The sequence below is a fragment of the Rhinoderma darwinii genome, chromosome 3 (assembly GCF_050947455.1).
Source record: "Rhinoderma darwinii isolate aRhiDar2 chromosome 3, aRhiDar2.hap1, whole genome shotgun sequence".
Classification (NCBI taxonomy): Eukaryota; Metazoa; Chordata; class Amphibia; order Anura; family Rhinodermatidae; genus Rhinoderma; species Rhinoderma darwinii.
In genome coordinates, this window is record NC_134689.1 from 158905119 (window position 1) to 158924359 (window position 19241).

The 19241-nt window shown below is 43.1% G+C and overlaps 1 protein-coding gene across 1 annotated transcript; it reads left to right on the forward strand.

Annotated features, from left to right (window-relative positions):
* Positions 1 to 694: 694 nt before the first annotated feature.
* On the forward strand, positions 695 to 19019 carry RAB21 (RAB21, member RAS oncogene family). Its single transcript, XM_075856960.1, has 7 exons — positions 695 to 1095; positions 5536 to 5595; positions 6451 to 6558; positions 8746 to 8809; positions 10891 to 10945; positions 11032 to 11120; positions 17983 to 19019. Exons 1-7 carry the CDS (start codon positions 949 to 951, stop codon positions 18117 to 18119), a joined length of 660 nt encoding a protein of 219 aa, XP_075713075.1. The 5' UTR covers positions 695 to 948; the 3' UTR covers positions 18120 to 19019.
* The last annotated feature ends 222 nt before the right edge of the window (positions 19020 to 19241 follow it).

Here is a 19241-nt window from a genome sequence, read left to right on the forward strand (position 1 = left end):
ATGTTTTCAGTACGGGACAGTAGTTCCACGGAGAGGCAGGGACTCCTAGCATCGTACATAACTATGATGCTAGGAGCCCGGCTCCCTGCACTGAGTTCAGTCCGGGACTTCCGGCCGAAATACGTCTGTCCATTACGGATGTTAATGTGCTTGTGTGAACCCAGCCTTACACTGTTAATGCTTGCCCAAAAAGGTAGTGTTAAAAATAGTTACGGCGCGGCAGGGCGGCGGTGAGGAAGGGGGGCCCAAGTTTGGGTAACAGCCCAGGGCCCATGGTCTACTTAATCTGCCACTGCCTAAAGCTTCCCACAGCTTGTCAAACTTTACAGAGTCTGAGACAAAGTGCTTTTCACTTGAGTTTCCTCTTTCATAGTATATTTATATAATGCTGCGAGACTACGTGTTATCTCCATCAGACAAAAACAATTTTACTGAAGGGTATCAGCACAATTTGGTAAGGAATAAACCATTATATGTAGGCTCTATGGCTCTGCTACATGGTTTACTTTGCTTTACAAAAGTTTCGATTCCTTTCAGCCAGGTTACACATTACGCACACTCATGAATAAAGAAAGTAGTGCCCAGACAGCAGACACTGCGCATGCGCCCGAAAAATCGCTTGGCATCAGTTGCAGAGAATACAGACTCCCAGTAAACAGCCGAAAGAATCACGCCCCTTTATTAGCTTCGCCCATGGACGACGTGGACACGCCCCCCAATTTTCAACCTCTACAAGCGGCTCCCTGACACCACGTGATGAGAAGAGTGACGTAAGAGGAAGAAGACGCCATTAGAGGGAGGCGGATAGAAGATCTAGGAGTCCTTGGACCGTCAGATTCGTGCTGTGAAGCAGATCAGTACGCCTGCCGTCAGGGGAGACAGGGCCGCTCTCCGAGGCTGCGTTTGGCCTTCGGTGTAGGCTTCGTGTTGCCCGTTTCAGTGGTGTCCATGGCGGCTGGAGGAGGCGGAGCTGGGGGCAGCAAGACGTACTCGTTCAAGGTGGTGCTGCTCGGAGAGGGCTGTGTAGGGAAGACGTCGCTAGTGCTGCGCTATTGTGAGAACAAGTTCAACGACAAACACATCACCACCCTGCAGGTGCGACATCTGTGTGCGTGTGTCATGGCCGCTCTGTAGTGATGACCTGTGGCCGCCGTCACGTTCTGTTTCCTCTTAAAGGTCACCTGTTCCTTTCCTCCATGTGACAGTGACATCCTGGGGTGTTTATGACACGTGCCCAGCCCGTCAGTGCAGGCACTTGTTACACGGGGCGCTGAAGTAGAGCTCTTGATCTCCCCCACACAGCTAGATTAGTGATGATGGGGACAGGGACCTCCTGTCAGTCATCTGAGTGTGGGACATTGGTAATTCCGGCTGTGGGAAGCCTTCCAGCTCTGCAGGGACCTGTATCCTGGCATTGTCTCTCACCCAGGTACAAGTATCCTCTGTAGGACGGATCTTCTTGGGGTGCACTGACGGAGGCTGTCACACTGTATAACCCCCATTAATAAGCTGAGATGTGACGGTCTGTGTGATGCTCTTTCTATGCTGTGTGCCGTGTCGCATAACATTTGTATAACTTTCTCTATGTGGAAACCTGTGTAGAATTGGAGGGTCTCCCTACTTTCCATGGGTGAACCTATTCCCCCCCCCCCCCAGCGTACTCTTCCATCACCAGCCTGTTCTCAATGCCTTCCTTATGCTGATGGCGTAACTTTCTCCGCAAGTACTGGCACTGACTGTTGATCTGTGGCATTCAGCAAGTGTCACATTGTCTCCCTGCCAGACTTGTCCTTTAAAATAGTTGTGAAATATGTGACACTTTGTATTCTCTTTGCAAGTCTGAAATAAACTCCTCCTGTTCTCTGGACATGGCGTGTCGTTTTCCACTGCAATTCAGCCACTTAGTGACTGGAGGCTCCTCATGCCATAAAAAAAAAAAAAAGCTTTGATAAAGTGACCCAAACGTTTCCTCCGGGGATAGTGCGATGCTACATTACATTGTGGGAGATCTGGGGATGTCTTGTGTGCTTGCACCTTGGATGCCGATGGCTTCTGCAGGGCAGCGGCAGGACATTGAAATTCCCTATAGCAGGCTAGTATAGAGGTACTACTGTTCAGAGGACCTGTCATATATATATATATATATTTATTTTTTTCCCCCCTAAAACCACATACCTCCCCTTATTCCTGGTGTCTGCATTTATTTATTTTGACACTCCCTGCTTGGTGCCTAATATGCAAATTTTGAATAAAGGTACAGAGGGGAGACCTAATCTCTTCTCAGTAGGCGTCGCCTCTGCATCACTGTGATGCTGTCCAATCAGAGCAGACAGCCTCAGTGATGCAGGAGGCAACGTACCTCTTCTCAAAATAGGCATATTAGGTGCCAAGCAGAGCAGTGGCCATATTTGGACAATGGGAGGGCCAGAAAAAACTAGTGTTGGGAGCGTGAGGATGCCAGGAATAAAAGGATGCGATTTAAAAAAAAAAAACAGGTCTTTTAAAGGGCGTCTGTCGGGAGGTTTTACGCTACCAAACGGCTATCACCGCCAAGAAGCGATCGGGTAACGGAATAGGAACTTACCAGTGTTAAATATGTTACTGCCTGCATCAGTGTCAAAAAAAAGTTTTATCCTGACACGCGATTGTCTGCTGTACCAGAATGTGTCCGGCATCTAGCGCTCCATTCCCTTCCCTATTTAGTTGGATGACGGCTCTGCTTGTATGATGACCAGCAGAGCCATCAACCGTGGAGGGGTTGGAGCGCTAGATGCCGGACATGGCTAGTTCAGCAGACGATCACGTTGCAGAATAAAACTTCTTTTCCACTGATGCAGGCAGTAACCGCTTCAACAATGGTATGTTCCTAATACGTTACCCGATAGCTACCTGGCGGCGTCGGCTATTTAGTATCGCAAAATCTCCTGGGAGACTCCCTTTTTAAGGCCTGCCCGTAATCGTGGACCGTGATTGCAGGCACAGCCGTGTTCATGAGGCCTTAAGGGATAGATTTTGATTCTAGGAATATATTAGGGAATCTCTTTAAATGCAGTTTTCTAATATACAGGCATATTTACTATTGACCTATGTCAAACACTCGGCTTCACTGTCCTGTACTTGTTACTTCCAGTATTTGTGCACTAAATATTGTACTAGTCTTAGGCCACGTGCGCACAACCTATATTATAGCTCCATACAATCTCCCACTCGTATGGAACTGTATTGCGGTGCCCATAAACTTCTAAAAGGTCCTTCCTGTGCATTTGTATGGGTCCGATCGGTCTTTATCCCTCAGATGCAGTATGAATCTGGGAGAAAACTGATGTTCCATCTTGGAGGTATTCTCTCAGTAGTGTGGTGCCTTGCCAAGGTGCTATATGGTGGCCTGGGTGGTAAGTGGCACATAGCTATATCTGACAGAAATCATAACAACATTGATATTCATTTTGGAGATATATATAATGTTTTTTTTCCCTAGTTCTGCTTGTGGGTCACAATGCAGCCCTTCTAATTGGCATATTAGTTACTGGCATTGTTCGCTGGTCAGCAGGATGCCTGCGTGATGGGAGAGGAAGTCATAAGGCATTCACAAGATGTTATGTTCAAGTGTTCACAGCTCCGCAGCATGTATTCCTTTTAATGTCATTACAGGCTTTATAGATCTGTCAATTGCAGGATTATTCGCATGATTTACACTCATTTGCTAAACACTCGCTATTATCTGCTATGCATTTGTTCTTAAAGTGAAATGAGGGGAGGGGGGGGGGGGGACGGGCCAGAAACACAGGATGCACAATCCTATGTTCTAGAGCTGCCCAAAATAATGTAAGTGTTCAAAAGCTCTGTGGATCATGCCCCATAGGTTACATTTTTAACGGATCCAGGACAAATTAGTTATGATCAGTTTTGTTGCTGATCCTTTTTGGTTTATAGTTTTTTCTTAAACTTTTTGTTTCTATGTAGACTGGTTCTCATAAAACAAAACCCCAAGTGTGAAGAGCACCTAATAAATCAAGAACGAGCCATCGGTGGATCCCCATAAGCTAACTGGACCCAGATCTAAAATTGATTATATACAAAGTCCTAAATTATATATTGTTCTAAATCTAAAATGATATATTGTTAATGGCATCTTGGTGTTAAGGACCAGAACAGATCATTTTAACATAGAAAAATGGGCACATACTGAGCGGCACCTCCTATATGGTAATTGAACATGGCCACATGCCAACTTACAAACTGAAGTACTGTGAGTGCCAGGGTGTGCAAGGTTGCTTGACTTTCTTAAATCATCTAAAAGATGCCCTAAATTAAAAGATATATAAGCTTTAAAGGGGTCTTCCCACGAGGGACATTTATGACATATCCACAGGATATGTCAGATGTGGGTCCCACCTCTCGGATCCGCACTTATCTCTAGAACGGGGGCCCCTAAACCCCATTCTACCTTTGTCTGCTGTCGCTGCCTTCCGGCCACTTACTGACTTTATGGTTGGGAGGTATGAAAACAGCATAGCTTGCTGAGCTACACTGTTTCTGTAACTCCCATAGTAGTGAATAGCAGTTACGGAAGCCGTGTAGCATGCGAGCCCCGCTGTTTCTGTAACTACCTTTCAGTTATATGGGGCTTAGGAAAACAGCGTAGCTCAGCGAGTTACACTGTTTTCACCTTCGTGGCCGGAAATCAGCCGACACACACAGAGGTAGAACAGGGTTTAGGGGCCCCGTTCTAGAGATAAGTGGGACCCGCATCTATCTGACATTCATGACATATCCTGAGGATGTCCCTCGTGAAAAAACCCCTTTAAACAACTTTTTTTTTTTTTTTTTTTCACCAATACATCTCAAATTAATAATGAGGCAACTTCACAAATAGTCTTAGGGTATGTGCACACGAGAACTGTCTTTTCAGACGTAAAAGACAGGACTGTTTTCAGGAGAAAACAGCTGCGTCCTTTCACACGTAAATGCTCCTCCTCGCATTATGCGAGGCGTCTTTGACGCCCGTAATCTTGAGCTGCTCTTCATTGACTTCAATGAAGAACGGCTCAAATTACGTTGCAAAGAAGTGCCCTGCACTTCTTTGTCGAGGCAGTCAATTTACGCGTCGTCGTTTGACAGCTGTCAAACGACGACACGTAAATTACAGGTCGTCGGCACAGTACGTCGGCAAACCCATTCAGATGAATGGGCAGATGTTTGCCGACGTATTTTCAGACGTAAAACGAGGCATAATACGCCTAGTTTACGCCTGAAAATAGGTTGTGTGAACCCAGCCTTATCTTACTGGTTTATGTATACAGCTAATATGCTCACACTTGTCTCCATGGTTACAGACTGATCCTGTGTGTAGTCAACCTATAGATTAAAGATTTTTGTTTCTAAGGGTCCTTTTACATCTAAAGTGAAAATTTTCCTAGGTAACTGGAAATCAGTTTGAAATGTAATTTTAGACCTGGATAAAGTGAAAGTGGCTTTTTTTTTTTTTTTTGTACTGTTCGCATTTGACTAATTCTTGACTCCATTTCTTTTCAGGCGTCCTTTCTTACAAAGAAGCTAAACATTGGTGGAAAAAGAGTGAATCTTGCTATTTGGGTATGTCATTTTCTCTATGTTTATAGGAATAAGTTAAGGTCCGTGTAAACGAACGCCGGTCAGCAAGACTCGTTGTTCTGATCGCTGGTCCCCATACATTTCTATCCTGTTGGCAGCACGTGTCCCTGTTTACACGAGGAGATGTGCTGCCGATCGATCATATTTAAGGCATTTAAAACTGCATTCAGCGTTTGCTTGTCCATCGGCTGATAATTGCCCTGTTTACACAGGGCAATTTTCGGGAACAAGCCTTCTCTGCACGCTCGTTTGCTCGATAATTGGCCGGTGTAAAAGGGCCCTAAATGAGTGCAGCTCATCATGGATACCACGTATGGGCTGAGAACTGTGGGAAATCTATCGTGTTCTGCCAATAATCTGTAATGCTCGGTGTCACATATAAATAAGTCACGTGGGTCCCCTGGGTGTGCAACAGATGACCTGAAAATCTGGGCCTCCTGTACAACAAGTACACCTTTTCCTGTGAGGCAGGATATGATGTTTCCTTCTAGGTTGCAGCAATACACTATATCTACGTGGTGGTGGTGGTATAAATCCTAGTGTTTTTTTTTTAGTTTTTTGTTTTTTTTCCTCCTTTCTAGCTAAAGATTACATATTTATTTTTCAAGCTAATTTTAAATGGGAATACGAACATTCTGGATTTTCATAATTGAAAGGAAGAGATGTTAGATTATATTAGTATGACACCTAATAAAATACATAGTGGAGGTCCAATCCCTATTTGGTTCATATTGCAGTCAAGTCCTAGTGCATGTGGGACCTCACTGAGGTGCACTTCCATTTATTATCCTTGTAGAATTTTCAACTGTAATCTTGTAAATTTCTTTATTTTATCAGGATACTGCTGGTCAAGAGAGATTCCATGCACTTGGCCCGATCTACTATAGAGACTCTAATGGAGCGATTTTAGTGTATGATATTACAGATGAGGACTCCTTCCTAAAGGTACCACCTGATGTATATATTAAAAGGGGTATTCCCATCTTGGACATTTGTGGCATATCTACCCTTTGGGGCCTGCACATATGTCTAGAACGGTGCCCCCATAACCCTGTCCTACCTTCTGTCGCTGGGTTTCGGCCACTGACTTATGAGGTGACCAGGAGTACGAAAACAGCCGAGCTTGCAGAGCTTTGCGGTCCCATTGCTCTTGCGTTACGGAAACTCTTAACTCTCTGTGCTTCACTGTTTCTGTAACACCCATTTTTATTATGTAAACTGTTACCTCTGACTGTTAGGGAACCCCATTCTAGAGAGGTCCAGGACCCGCACCTATTGGTTATTTATGGTATATCCTGTGAATAAGCAATAAGTGTCTGAGATGGGAATATCCCTTTTAACAGCCTTGTTCACTTTTACTTATTACTTCTGCTGGGTTCACACCTGAGTTGTATCCGGCCAGTAGTTTTAGGCCTGAAACGGAAACCTCTGATGATAAAGTTGTGCACCGGCCCGTACTCTATAGCCGGACAGAAAAATGCTGCATGCAATGTTTTCTGTAAAGAGTCACAACTGATGCTTTGGGTGTGCAAAAATGCCCCAATAGGAAAGCAATGAATCTGGTTCTATAAGACACCTCCGTACCCCACCAAAAAGAAACAAAACCGGATCGCTGGGCATAACACGAGTAAAGACTAATTTGCTAATATACTGATTCAGCTTAGAGAAATAAACAAAGGGTAAGACCTCTTTACAACATTGGCTTTCAGGGGCAGTATAAGATGGCTCCTGATGGCAGTCTCTACTGCGCTGTAATCGCTGCTAAATACCCAGCACATAAGTAGGGTTAGGCCGCCACTGTGCCAGGAACTGCTGTCTGCCTCATTTGCATAGATGGCAGGAACGATTTAAAGGGGTTGTCATGGATTACACACTCCCGTAACTCCATAATGTTTTTTTCATAAAATCATCAAACACTAATTAAAAATTGTGTTGTCCCTTCCCCTTTTCGAATCGCACGTAAACGTGGCAGACGCAGGTCACTGCAGAACTCCAGGGTCTACTTTGTATGGAAAATGATGTACTGTCATGTGACTGCTGTAATGTCAGGCTGAAGTCGCTGCATAAAATAGTGTATGGTGCCACGGCCACAATGTTTGAATAAACACATTTGTGAGGTTTGGGAAGCTTATGTATTTTGGGACAACTCCTTTTTAAGGTCCCTGTTTGCCCCAAAAGAAGTATAATTCAAATAAAGTGTGTCTTGGGGTGGGTGACTGCTGCTACCCATCTACATGCACAATGGAGTGCTGGCTCTGCTTGTCTTGTAACTCGCGGGCTCATTTGCATTGGTGGCAGGAGTGATTCTGGGTGGAAAGTCTTTGTAGAATAAGGTTTGTGCTGGTGTTCCTAAAAGTAATAATTTGCAGTATAGAACAATACAATGATGGGTTCCCTAATATCAGAATAACCTGCTAAATACAAGTGGAAATAGAATGGAAACCTATAGGTCCCCAAAACCAACTTCGTGTCTGAATGTGTTGCTAGTAAGTCTGCTGGAAGTTGCAGGTAAGATTATGGGACCACACGTAGTATAGTATGGCAGCAGGGTAAATGCCAGCTGCCCATGAGGAACCAAGCTACTAGTGCTGCAAATGCTGGCTATGCTATTGGCGCATACTGGCCTACAATTCTGATCTTCACAGAACTGTCTTGTTAACCGGCCCACAAAAGACCGCTTTATGGTTTTCTGTGGAAAAAGGGTAGTTTTGGGGCGTTGCCTAGCAGAACAGATTAGGCCTTAGTGTGCCCTAATGTTGTTCAGATGTAAGCTTGTCTAACAGATTTCTACGTTAAAGGCTAACCATTATTTCCAAAAATTTCTGGAACCTCATAAACGTCAAATTGTGATCAGTGGGGGAATGAGACCCCCAGTGATAGAATTAAGACCTACGAGCTCTGAGTGCTGTGCCATTTCGGCTCCCATTTCTGTTTTCAGTCTGTATAAATGCGCAACACTCAGTGCCTGCGTTCAAGAGATCCGACCTCCACTGGTCAAGGCATGTCAGTTTACTGGAAATAAGTTACCTTTTTACCCCCCCGCACGTTTAATATTTTGCATACTTCTAACACCAAACATTATTTTGCTTGCTGGTTTCATTCATCAGTTTTTAAATTCTTATTTTCCTCCAGGTAAAAAATTGGGTGAAGGAGCTGAGAAAAATGCTAGGGAATGACATCTGTTTATGTATAGTAGGTAGGTATCTATATAAAATGCTATTCTTGGAGGCGAATGCCTCATGTACGTGGCTGTATACAGGATTTGTATTACTGGGAATATGGCACCCATAGAATTTAATGGGCCCATACTATACCTCTGATTTTACAATTGTGGCATTCAGTATCGGATGCCGTGAGGTATTCTTGTCTAGAATCATTGCTTCTAGAGAATACAGGGGGCACTCTGATTCTGTCAGGCTCTGCACACAAACGTTGCCACATCATGAACTTAAGATATATTATGGAAACTTTTACACAAGTTTTTTAACTTTTAAAACCAATAGGTGTGGAAAAAGCGCAACCTGATTTCACTTAGACCTTATTCACGCGACCGGGTTTCCCGGCCGTATGACGGCCGTTCATAAACCGGCCGTCACACGTCCGCAGTGGTAACAATAAACCCCTAATGGGGCTATTCACACCTATATTTTTTTTTTTTGACGGCCTGGGAAACCCGGCCGTCAAAAAATGGGTCATGCCCTATTTTGGCCGTTCGCCCGGCTCCCATAGAAGTCTATGGGGCCGGGTAACACACGGCCATCACCTGAATGTGCTCCAAGTGACACCCGTGTCTTCTGTCGCTCGTGCTCCCTCCTTCTCCTCCTCACAGTGCGAAGTGCATAGGAGGAGGAGGAGGGTATTTGTTTGCTCCCTGTAGGAGCGAATTCCCCAATCCCCGGCCACAGCTTTGGCAACGCTGTGGCTGGGGATTGGTAAATCCATTTCAGAAGTGCTTGACGTCATTTTGTCCATATATGGACACAGTGAAGTCAGGGACTTCTCCTGGAGCGGAAACACGGGCGGGGCACTTCTGAAGCGGGATCCCTGACCATGTGGCCGGTGTTACCGCTCCAGGAGAAGTCCCTGACTCAGTGACGTCAGGCACTTCTGAAGCGGAAATCCCCGACCTTGTGGCCGGTGTTTCCGTTCCAGGAGAAATCCCTGACTTCACTGTCCATATATGGACAGTGAAGTCAGGGACTTCTCCTGGAACGGTGGCGCTATCCACAGACAGGTTGGGGGGTGGGTGCCATCTATGGAGGGGGGGGGGGTGATGTGTGTGTGTGTGGCACTACCTACAGGGTGCGCTGTGTGGCACTACCTACAAATGAAATTCATCTGATTTTAAAACGGACAGGGTAAAAAACGGATGCAAAAAATGGCAACACGGAACGGAATCAAAACGGATGCAAAACGGCCGGGAGAATCTGTTAAACGGCCGTTTTTATCGGCCGACACTCTGACCTTGTCGTGTGAATAAGGCCTTAATTGTTATAGTGCTGTTTGGGTACACTGATGGGCTGACGGCGACCATACACATAAGATAAGTTGGCCGAAATGGTTGACTTTGATCATTTTGGCCAACTGTCGTTCTAAAATGTTACACGACCGGTTGCAATGGACTTACGACAGCCTGTTCTGAAAATATGATCTGTCAGGTTGAAAATGTTGGGCCGTTGTCCGCTGAAACTAGATGTGTATGGCGTGATCTGCCTATTACGTCCGATGATCAGCCACTCGGTGAAAGCACGTTGCTAGGTGTTATGTGCTGAACCTACCAGTTTAGTCTGGTACGTTGCTGGTGGGATCATTCATACAAACGGCCTGACTGATTGATCTGCCACATTCTAGCCGCTTGTATGTGTATGGCCGGCTTTAGCGGTCACCCCTGGAGCTGGTCAACAAGTTGTTTATGGTGGTCCAAACTCTGACTGTTTTGCTATGGTCTAACAATCCATAGGCAGAAACCTGTTGACAGGTTCCATGGTCAACTTACCATTTGCTAGCTGCAAAATACTCCAGCTTTGTAGTTTAATTAATGAAAGCAGATTTGTGAACTGCCTGCTCAGCCCCTGTGTACTTGCCATGCAAATAATGGGGGTTGTGATCTCATTATCCCTATTCCATATCCTGCTGCTTTACATAATGATTTGTGCTATTGGGTTTACAGTGATAGATGGTCCACCTTCAATGTCACAGTACGCTTATGCCTTTTTACAAACTTGCCATATTTGAAATGTTTACAAATTTTATTTATTTTTTTTCTCACCCCAACAGGAAATAAATTAGATCTGGAAAAAGAAAGACATGTCTCTGTTCAAGAAGCAGAAGCGTATGTAAATTTAATGAATTCCATTACTTTCAAATGATTTCTTAAATAATTTGAAGTTTTTGATTGCGTTTGTATTTTGTTTTCAGGTATGCAGAATCTGTGGGTGCAAAGCACTATCATACTTCAGCCAAGCAGAATAAGGGAATTGAAGAGTTATTCCTAGATCTCTGTAAACGTAGGTATTCCGGGTGGTTCTCCTAATATACATTATTATAACTTGTCAAAAAATAACGCAGGCAGTTTGGGCTCAACCCCTTCAGGCCTACAATATTTTTTTTCTTTTAGTTTTTGCTATGCCGCGTTCTGAGCCATAACTTTTTGTTATTATTTCCCCCCTGTCGATGTAGCTGTATGAGGGCTTGTTTTTGCAGGATAAGCTACATGTTTCAATGGCACCATTTTGGAGTACCGTATCTTTCGGACTAGAAGACGCACCTGACTAGAAGACACACACAGGTTTTAGAACACAGAAAATAGGAAAAATTTGTAGATTTTACTTTTACAAAGAAAACTATTGATTAAAAAAAATTAGTTCAGTTTCACCATATTCTGAAAGCCGTGACTTATGTTTCCATCGTTTGCGGTGTGAGGGCTTAGGTTTTCGGGAAGTGCTGTAGTTTTTATTAGCACCATTTATTGGGTACATACGTTTTTTATTTTATTTATTTTTAATTAATTTTTAGGGCTATGGTGACCAAAAGACAACGATTCTGGGGTTTTAAATGTTGTTATTTTTACACTGTTTACTGTGTGAGTCAACTAATACTATATTGTAATAGTTTCGGACTTTTACGGATGCAGAGATACCAATAATTTTTTTATCTTTTTTTTATGTGCTTGGGGGAAAATGGTGTTTTTTTTTTAACTTTTACATTTTTTTTTACACTCCTGAAAATGTATCTAACTTTTTTTTTTTTTCTTTACACATTTTATTGGTTCCCCTAGGGGACTTGAACCAGCAATCATTAGATCGCTGGTACTATACACTGTAATACATGGATGAGTTACGGAAACCGCGTAACTCGCTGAGCTACGCTATTTCCGTAACTCCCATAGTGGTGAATGGCAGTTACAGAAGCAGCGTAGCATGCGAGCTACGCTGTTTCCGTAACTACTATTCAGTTCTTTGGGAGTTACAGAAACTGCATAGCTCAGTGAGTTACGCTGTTTCCGTAACTCGACCATGTAACCAGGAAGTGGCCGGAAGACAGCGGAGCCGGGTAAGATAGAACAGGGTTTAGGAGGCCCCATTCTAGCGATAGATGTGGATCTCAGAGGTGGGACCCGAATCTATCTGACAATTATGACATATCCTGTGGATATGTCATAAATATCCTTCATGGGAAAACCACTATAAATGCTGCGGTTGCTTTTGACTGCGGCATTTAACTAGTTAAAACGATCAGGAACAGCGCCATCACTGCTCCTAACCGTTAGTGCAGCGTGTTAGAAGCGGACACCTGCAGTGTATGGAGCGGGCTCACCTTGTGAGCCCGGTCCATACATCATTCCAGCCACATGATGTGTCGGCACATCACGGGTCGGGAAGGGGTTAAGTAAGGAGCAGTCAGGGGGCCCGGGTCCCCTGACTGCCGACTAAAAGACGCAGGGACTTTTTACCAAGATCTATTCTTGCTAAAAACTGCGTCTTATAGTCTGAAAAATACGGTACATATAACTTAATGATCAACTTTTATTAAGGCCTCATGTACACGACCGTAGGCATGTGCACAGCTGTGATTTTCAGGTTGGTCAGCCGCGGAGTGTTATCTGCGAGCCGCCCGAAAATCGCGCACCGTGCACATGGCTGCGTCCATTATTTTCTATGAGCCTGGACCGCAGAACACGGCCGTAATAAGACATGTCCGTTCTTTCTGTGGTCCTGGGCCGTGCACGGACTGAGGAAACCAGTCGTGTGCATGGGGCCACAATTCTGTGGATTTTCGGGGGCATTTTGGCAGCTAAAGCATGTTTGTGTGCATGGGGCCCAACTTTCTGGGGAATGGAAAAATAAACGATTACCCCTTTATTTGCTGCTTTATAAATTTTACATCCATCATGCGGATAAATATCATGTCACGATATTAAATATGTATAGTTTTTTTTGGGGGGAATTTTTAAACCTCACTGTTAGGCTGGGTTCACACGACCTATTTTCAGGCGTAAACGAGGCGTATTATGCCTCGATTTACGTCTGAAAATAGGACTACAATACGTCGGCAAACATCTGCCCATTCATTTGACGACGTGTAAAATGACTGCCTCGGCAAAGACGTGCAGAACACTTCTTTCAGACGTAATTTGAGCCGTTCTTCATTGAAGTCAATGAAGAGCAGCTCAAGATTTACGAGCGTCAGACGCCTCGCATAATGCGAGGAGGAGCTTTTACGTCTGAAACGTAAAAGCCTCTCATCGTGTGCACATACCCTTAGAGTATATGCACAGTACATGCGGTATAAATAACAACATTTTAACCTTATTCTGTGGGTCAGTACGATTATGGCAATAGAAAATGTATATAGGTTTACTACTAATATACAACAAAATAAAGTTTTTCTATTGCTGTGTTCAAAGATCCATAACTTTTAGTAATTTCGGCCAATAGAGCTGCATGAGGGTTTTTTTTTTTTTTTTTTTTGTGGGATGACCAGTCGTTTTCCGTGCTACCGTCTTGGCATACCAATGTTGTGCAGTGTATCATGCCTGCCTGTCCTTATTCTTGCATCCATGGTGGCCTTAGGTAGCAAGCTCTGATCACGGCCGTTGCAGCTGATTGCAGCTGAAGACTGCTGCTAATTGGCAGTGAGTGCTGTACATGTTCGGTATCTCACGTTAAGGACCTCCCGCCTGTGCCATATGTATATGGGGCGGGAAGAGGTTAGAAAAGTTGATCACTGCACAATTAGAAATGTAGTAGCACATGGTGCCCAGAGTACCAAGACCTCCAGAGTTTGAGCTGTCCTGCAGTGTTTTTTCGACCATTTTTTCAAGTCTATCCATATAAAAAAAAAATTATCAAAATATTATGAAATTGTGCAGTTTTTACATGTGCTGACATCTAGTGGCCAAATGGGCTACATTACATACTGTATTAGTCAAAAGAGAAGGGGGGGGGAGTCTTGTTTTACAGCATACAGTGAAACCATGTTCTTCTTAACCCCTTTAGGACACAGCCTGTTTTGGCCTCGTGGACACAGATGATTTTTTCAAATCTCACATGTGTCACTTTATGTGGTAATAACTCTAACGCTTTTACCTATCCAAGCGATTCTGAGATTTTCTCGTGACATATTGTACTTTATGTTAGTGAAAAAATTTGGCCGATAAATTCAATATTTGTGAAAAACTTCAAATTTTAGCAAAAATTAGCATTTTTCTAAATTTAAATGGATTTGCTTGTAAAACAGATAGTAAGTAATACCACACAAAATAGTTACTAGTTAACATCCCCCATATGTCTACTTTATGTTTGCATCATTTTTTTCACGTGCTTTTATTTTTCTAGGACGTTACAAGGCTTAGAACTTTAGCAGCAATTTCTCATATTTTCAAGAAAATTTCAATAGGCCATTTTTTCAGGGACCAGTTCAGTTCTGAAGTGGCTTTGAGGGCCTTATATATTAGAAAGTCCCCATAAATCACCCCATTTTGAAAACTGCACCCCTCAAGGTATTCAAAACCACATTCAGAGAGTATTTTAACCCTTTAGGCATTTCACAGGAATTAAGGCAAAGTAGAGGTGAAATTTACAAATTTCGTGTTTTTTTTACGAAATTCATTTGTAATAAAAAAAAATCTGTAACACAAGGTTTTACCAGGGAAACGCAACTCAATATTTATTGCCCAGATTCTGCAGATTTTAGAAATATCCAACATGTGGCCCTAGTGTCCTAATGGACTGAAGCACCGGCCTCCGAAGCAAAGGAGCACCCAGTGGATTTTGGGGCCTCCTTTTTTTTTAGGAATATATTTTTGGCACCATGTCAGGTTTGAGGAGGTCTTGTGGTACCTAAACAGTCGAAACCCCCAAAAAGTGACCCCATTTTGGAAACTACACCCCTCAAGGCATTTTTCTAGGGGTATAGTTAGCATTTTGACCCCACAGGTTTTTTGCAGAATTTAGTGGAATTAGTCTTAAGAGAATCACCTATTTTTCTGTGGAAACATAGAATTTTTTTCATTTTTATAAGGAATAAAGGAGAAAAAGCCACCCAACATTTGTAAAGCAATTTCTCCCGATTACGGCAATACCCCATATGTGGTCGTAAATTGATGTTTGGACCCACAGCAAGGCTTTTGGATTTTGGAGTGCAGATTTTGCTGGATTGGTTTTCAGTGCCATGTCGGGTTTGCAACGCCCCGGAGGGACCAAAACAGTGGAAACCCCCCAAAAGTCACCCTATTTTGGAATCTACACCCCTCAAGGAATTTTTCTAGGGGTATAGTGAGCATTTTGGCCCCTCAGGATCTTTTTTAGAGCTAAGGTGACCAAAAAACAGCAATTTTGGCGCTTTAAATTCTTTATTTATTGCAGCGTTCACCGTGCGCAATAAATTACGTTTTAATTTATTCTGCCGGTCGGTACGATTACGCCGATACCATATGTGTATAGTTTTTTTTACGTTTTGCAGTGTTTGCACAATAAAATTAAGTTTCTATAAAATAATTTATTTTCTGGGACACACTATTCTGAGCCGTAACTTTTTTTTTATTTTTTCGTCAAAAAAGCTGTGGGAGGACTTGTTTTTTGCGGGACGGGTTGTAGTTTTTATTGGTACCATTTTGGGGTAAATGCGACTTTTTGATCACTTTTTATTCTATATCTTGTGAGGGGTGGTGACCAAAAAATAGCGATGCTGACAGTTTTCCGTTTATTTTGTTTGCTGCGTTCACCGTGCGGAAAATTAACATTATAGTTTCATAGTTTGGGCCGTTACGAACACGGTGATACCAAATAGGTGTACGTTTTCATTTTTTCCCTATAATAAATGACTTATTATAGGAAAACAAAACCTTTTATTTTTACACTTTTATAAAACATTTGTATTAACTTTTTTTTACTTTTTACACTTTATATTTTTGAAACACTAGAAAATAGAGCAGTTGAAGCCAATATATATATATATATATATATATATATATATATATATATAAAAAAAATTACTTTTATTCAACATATATCACAAACACAATGTAAAAATACAAAAAGATAAGACTCTAGTAAGAAATGGCGGAAGTAGTAACAAGTATTGTTGCTGATACCTTTACATGGGGTAACAAAGTAACATGCAGTTGTTTATATGAAGTAGTGTATACCTCCCCTCACAAGGAGAGGATTTCCAACCTAGTGAGTGTGTAATAGGTCCATTACGCATATATACACAAAGGAGGATGAAGTAAAGTGACAGTGTATTATAAAGCAATAAGCATGACACCAGCCTTACCCATGGTCAGCAAACTAGGTGATAGTGTCCGCTCCTCCACATAGACCCCGACGCGCGTTTCGCTCCTTCTGAGACCTTGTGTTGCATTTTACGGTCAATATATTTATATTTTTGACCTGCAGCTTTAATCGCTGCTAGAATACATTACACTACCTAGGTAGTGTAATGTATTCCAACTGTCAGTGTGATGTCACAGTCACTCTGACAGTTAGTCTACGAGGACCAGCCAGAGGCTGATCCTCATAGGCTGACATACATGGCAGACCTGGGGGCCGTTGTCTGGCCCCCGGGTGCCATCGCAAGCATCAGAAGCCCCCACGATTGCATGGGGGCTGCTGATGCGCTACAAACCCGCTACATGCGGAGATCGCAATCGAGCCCCGCATGTAACGGGTTAATTGCCGAAATCAGCGGCGATGAGCCGCTGATCGGCAACACTGGAGAGTGTCAGCTATCGGGGACAGCTGATCTCCAAGTTCCCGATGCACACTGTCGCCGACAGTGTGCATCGGGAACGGCACAGTGACTTTCTGTCACTGACAGGAAGCCTATCAGGACCAGCCGAAGGTTGGTCCTGATGGGCTTCCGTCCATGGCAGACCCGGAAGCCATTGTTTGGCTTCCGTTTGCCATATTAACTATCGGCAGACCCCGCGATTTCGGACGGGGGTCTGCCGATATGCTAGAAACCCCTAAAATTCGGCGATTGCACCTGATCGCCGAATTTAAGGGGTTAATTCGCCGAAATCAGCGGCAAAGGACCGCTGGCCGGCAAGAGGGGAGTGTCAGCTGTCGGCGACAGCTGACCTCCCGGTTCCCGGTGCACACTGTCGCCGACAGTGTGCACCGGGAAAAACTCAGTAACTATACGTCCTCGTGCGGGAAGTAACCTCCCACAACGACGTACAGTTACGTCCTGGTGCGGGTAGGGGTTAAAGGGGAAATTAATCAAAATGGTATTGTGATGTATCATAGATACATGTGAGAAGATCACCGATGAAGTCTGACGACCACTGATTTCCATAACGAGGGTGCTCTATAGACTGCTCAAACCCCTTTTGCCTCCGCTCTGAGATTTCCATTACAAAAATCTGACACATTCTAAGCAAACCTGTTGGAATTCAACTTTGCTTAGAGTGTTTGATTTCTTCTGAGCAGTGTCAGTGGTAGAGTTGGGGCCTTTTCTTTACCAATGTGCTCTTCTTACGTGTATCTATGACCTATCAGTAGACCGCCTTGATGGGATTTCCCCTTAAAAGAAGCTAAAATATTTGGTGACAAAAATGTTTTCAAATGAAAAATGTTCAGGTGCTCTCATTGTCCATATTGGCTTTTCTCCTATGCATTAGCAATGGGTCAATGTTGAACGAGATGCTAACTGATAGTAACGTACGTCACACCCACCCATTCAGCAGAACAAAAACCCAAACCATGCGTGCTGGAACATATGGCTCCATATAGTATTGCGAATATTTAATACTGTCTGTGGGCACTTACACAGCGGTTTCCAGGGGACGTGCTTGTAAAATGCATGTCATCTTGTGGATGGTTCTGTATCCCAGTTAAAGAATAACATGAGATTTTGTTTTCATAGGAATGATCGAAACGGCACAAGTAGACGAAAGAGCCAAAGGCAATGGGCCAAGCCAATCGGGAGCTGCAAGGAGAGGAGTACAGATTGTAGATGATGAACCCCAGGCACAGAGCGCGGGGGGATGTTGTTCTGGATAAAACGTGTGAACTTGTCCTATCAGGAAGATTGCCATATCCCAAGTCACCTATTCTTTTACCATCGGAGTAACAGAATTTAATAGTATTTAAGAGTGAAAAAAAGTAACAAAATCAGAGACAAAGCGGTATTACTAGTGGAGTGCGTGAGCAGAAAATTGGCATTTTCTACAGCTGATAACCGAGCAATTACCAATGGCCTTTTTACATGGTTTTTCTTTTGTGAGGAATAATCTGCATGTAGAAAAGACCTACTTAAAGCTTCATTTCTATTCTTTTTAAAGCTCTTCTTTATTTAATAACTTATGTACATTGTTAGGATGGTATGCACTTTGCTGCCCTATGTATTTTGTGGAAAACTAATTGTATTCTAAAAATGCATTCCCAAGGCCCCCTGGCAGATCCAGTCCTATTTTTGCAGGGTTTGCACATGTTCTAACTGTCCATTCTGGTTACACCTAATTCTGTAAAATAATCTGGTCTATGTGCATTACATATTAAATATTTTATCTGCTTTTTTTTTTTCCTGCGCAAAATATGTACTAGACTGTTGTGAGTATGACATTGCAGTTGGCAGGTTGTCTTAATACTGTTCTGCAGGTGACCTTCGTCATGTCCTAACTCCCGTCACGTGTCCTTACCACTTGCTTGAATTGCATTCATTACTTACACATACACCACTGGATTATAATCCCGCTAATCCGAAAGTATCCCGAATATAAGGGTACATTCTCTTACTTGTTTCATTACACTCTGAAAATCTAGGTGAAGGAATAGATCTTGTGAGGGGTATCTAGGACCAGCACTTTCTTTTTTTGTTTGTTTTTGATATATATATATATTGGCCCTCCTCCCATGTAATTGCTATTATTCGTTGTAGAATAAATCATTTATGCCTAACAATGTCATTTGTGTTCTGAAAAATAACTTGAAATGATTCTGAAACGTCTTTTAAAATTTGACTTCTTCACGGAACTTTTCTTTACTTCTAAAGTCTTTTTTTTTTTTTTAGGTCAACTATTAGGGTATGTTCACACAGCTTGGCAAAATACGTCTGAAAATACAGAGCTGCTTTCAGGCGAAAACCGCTCCTGATTTCAGACGTTTTTGTAGCAACTCGTGTTT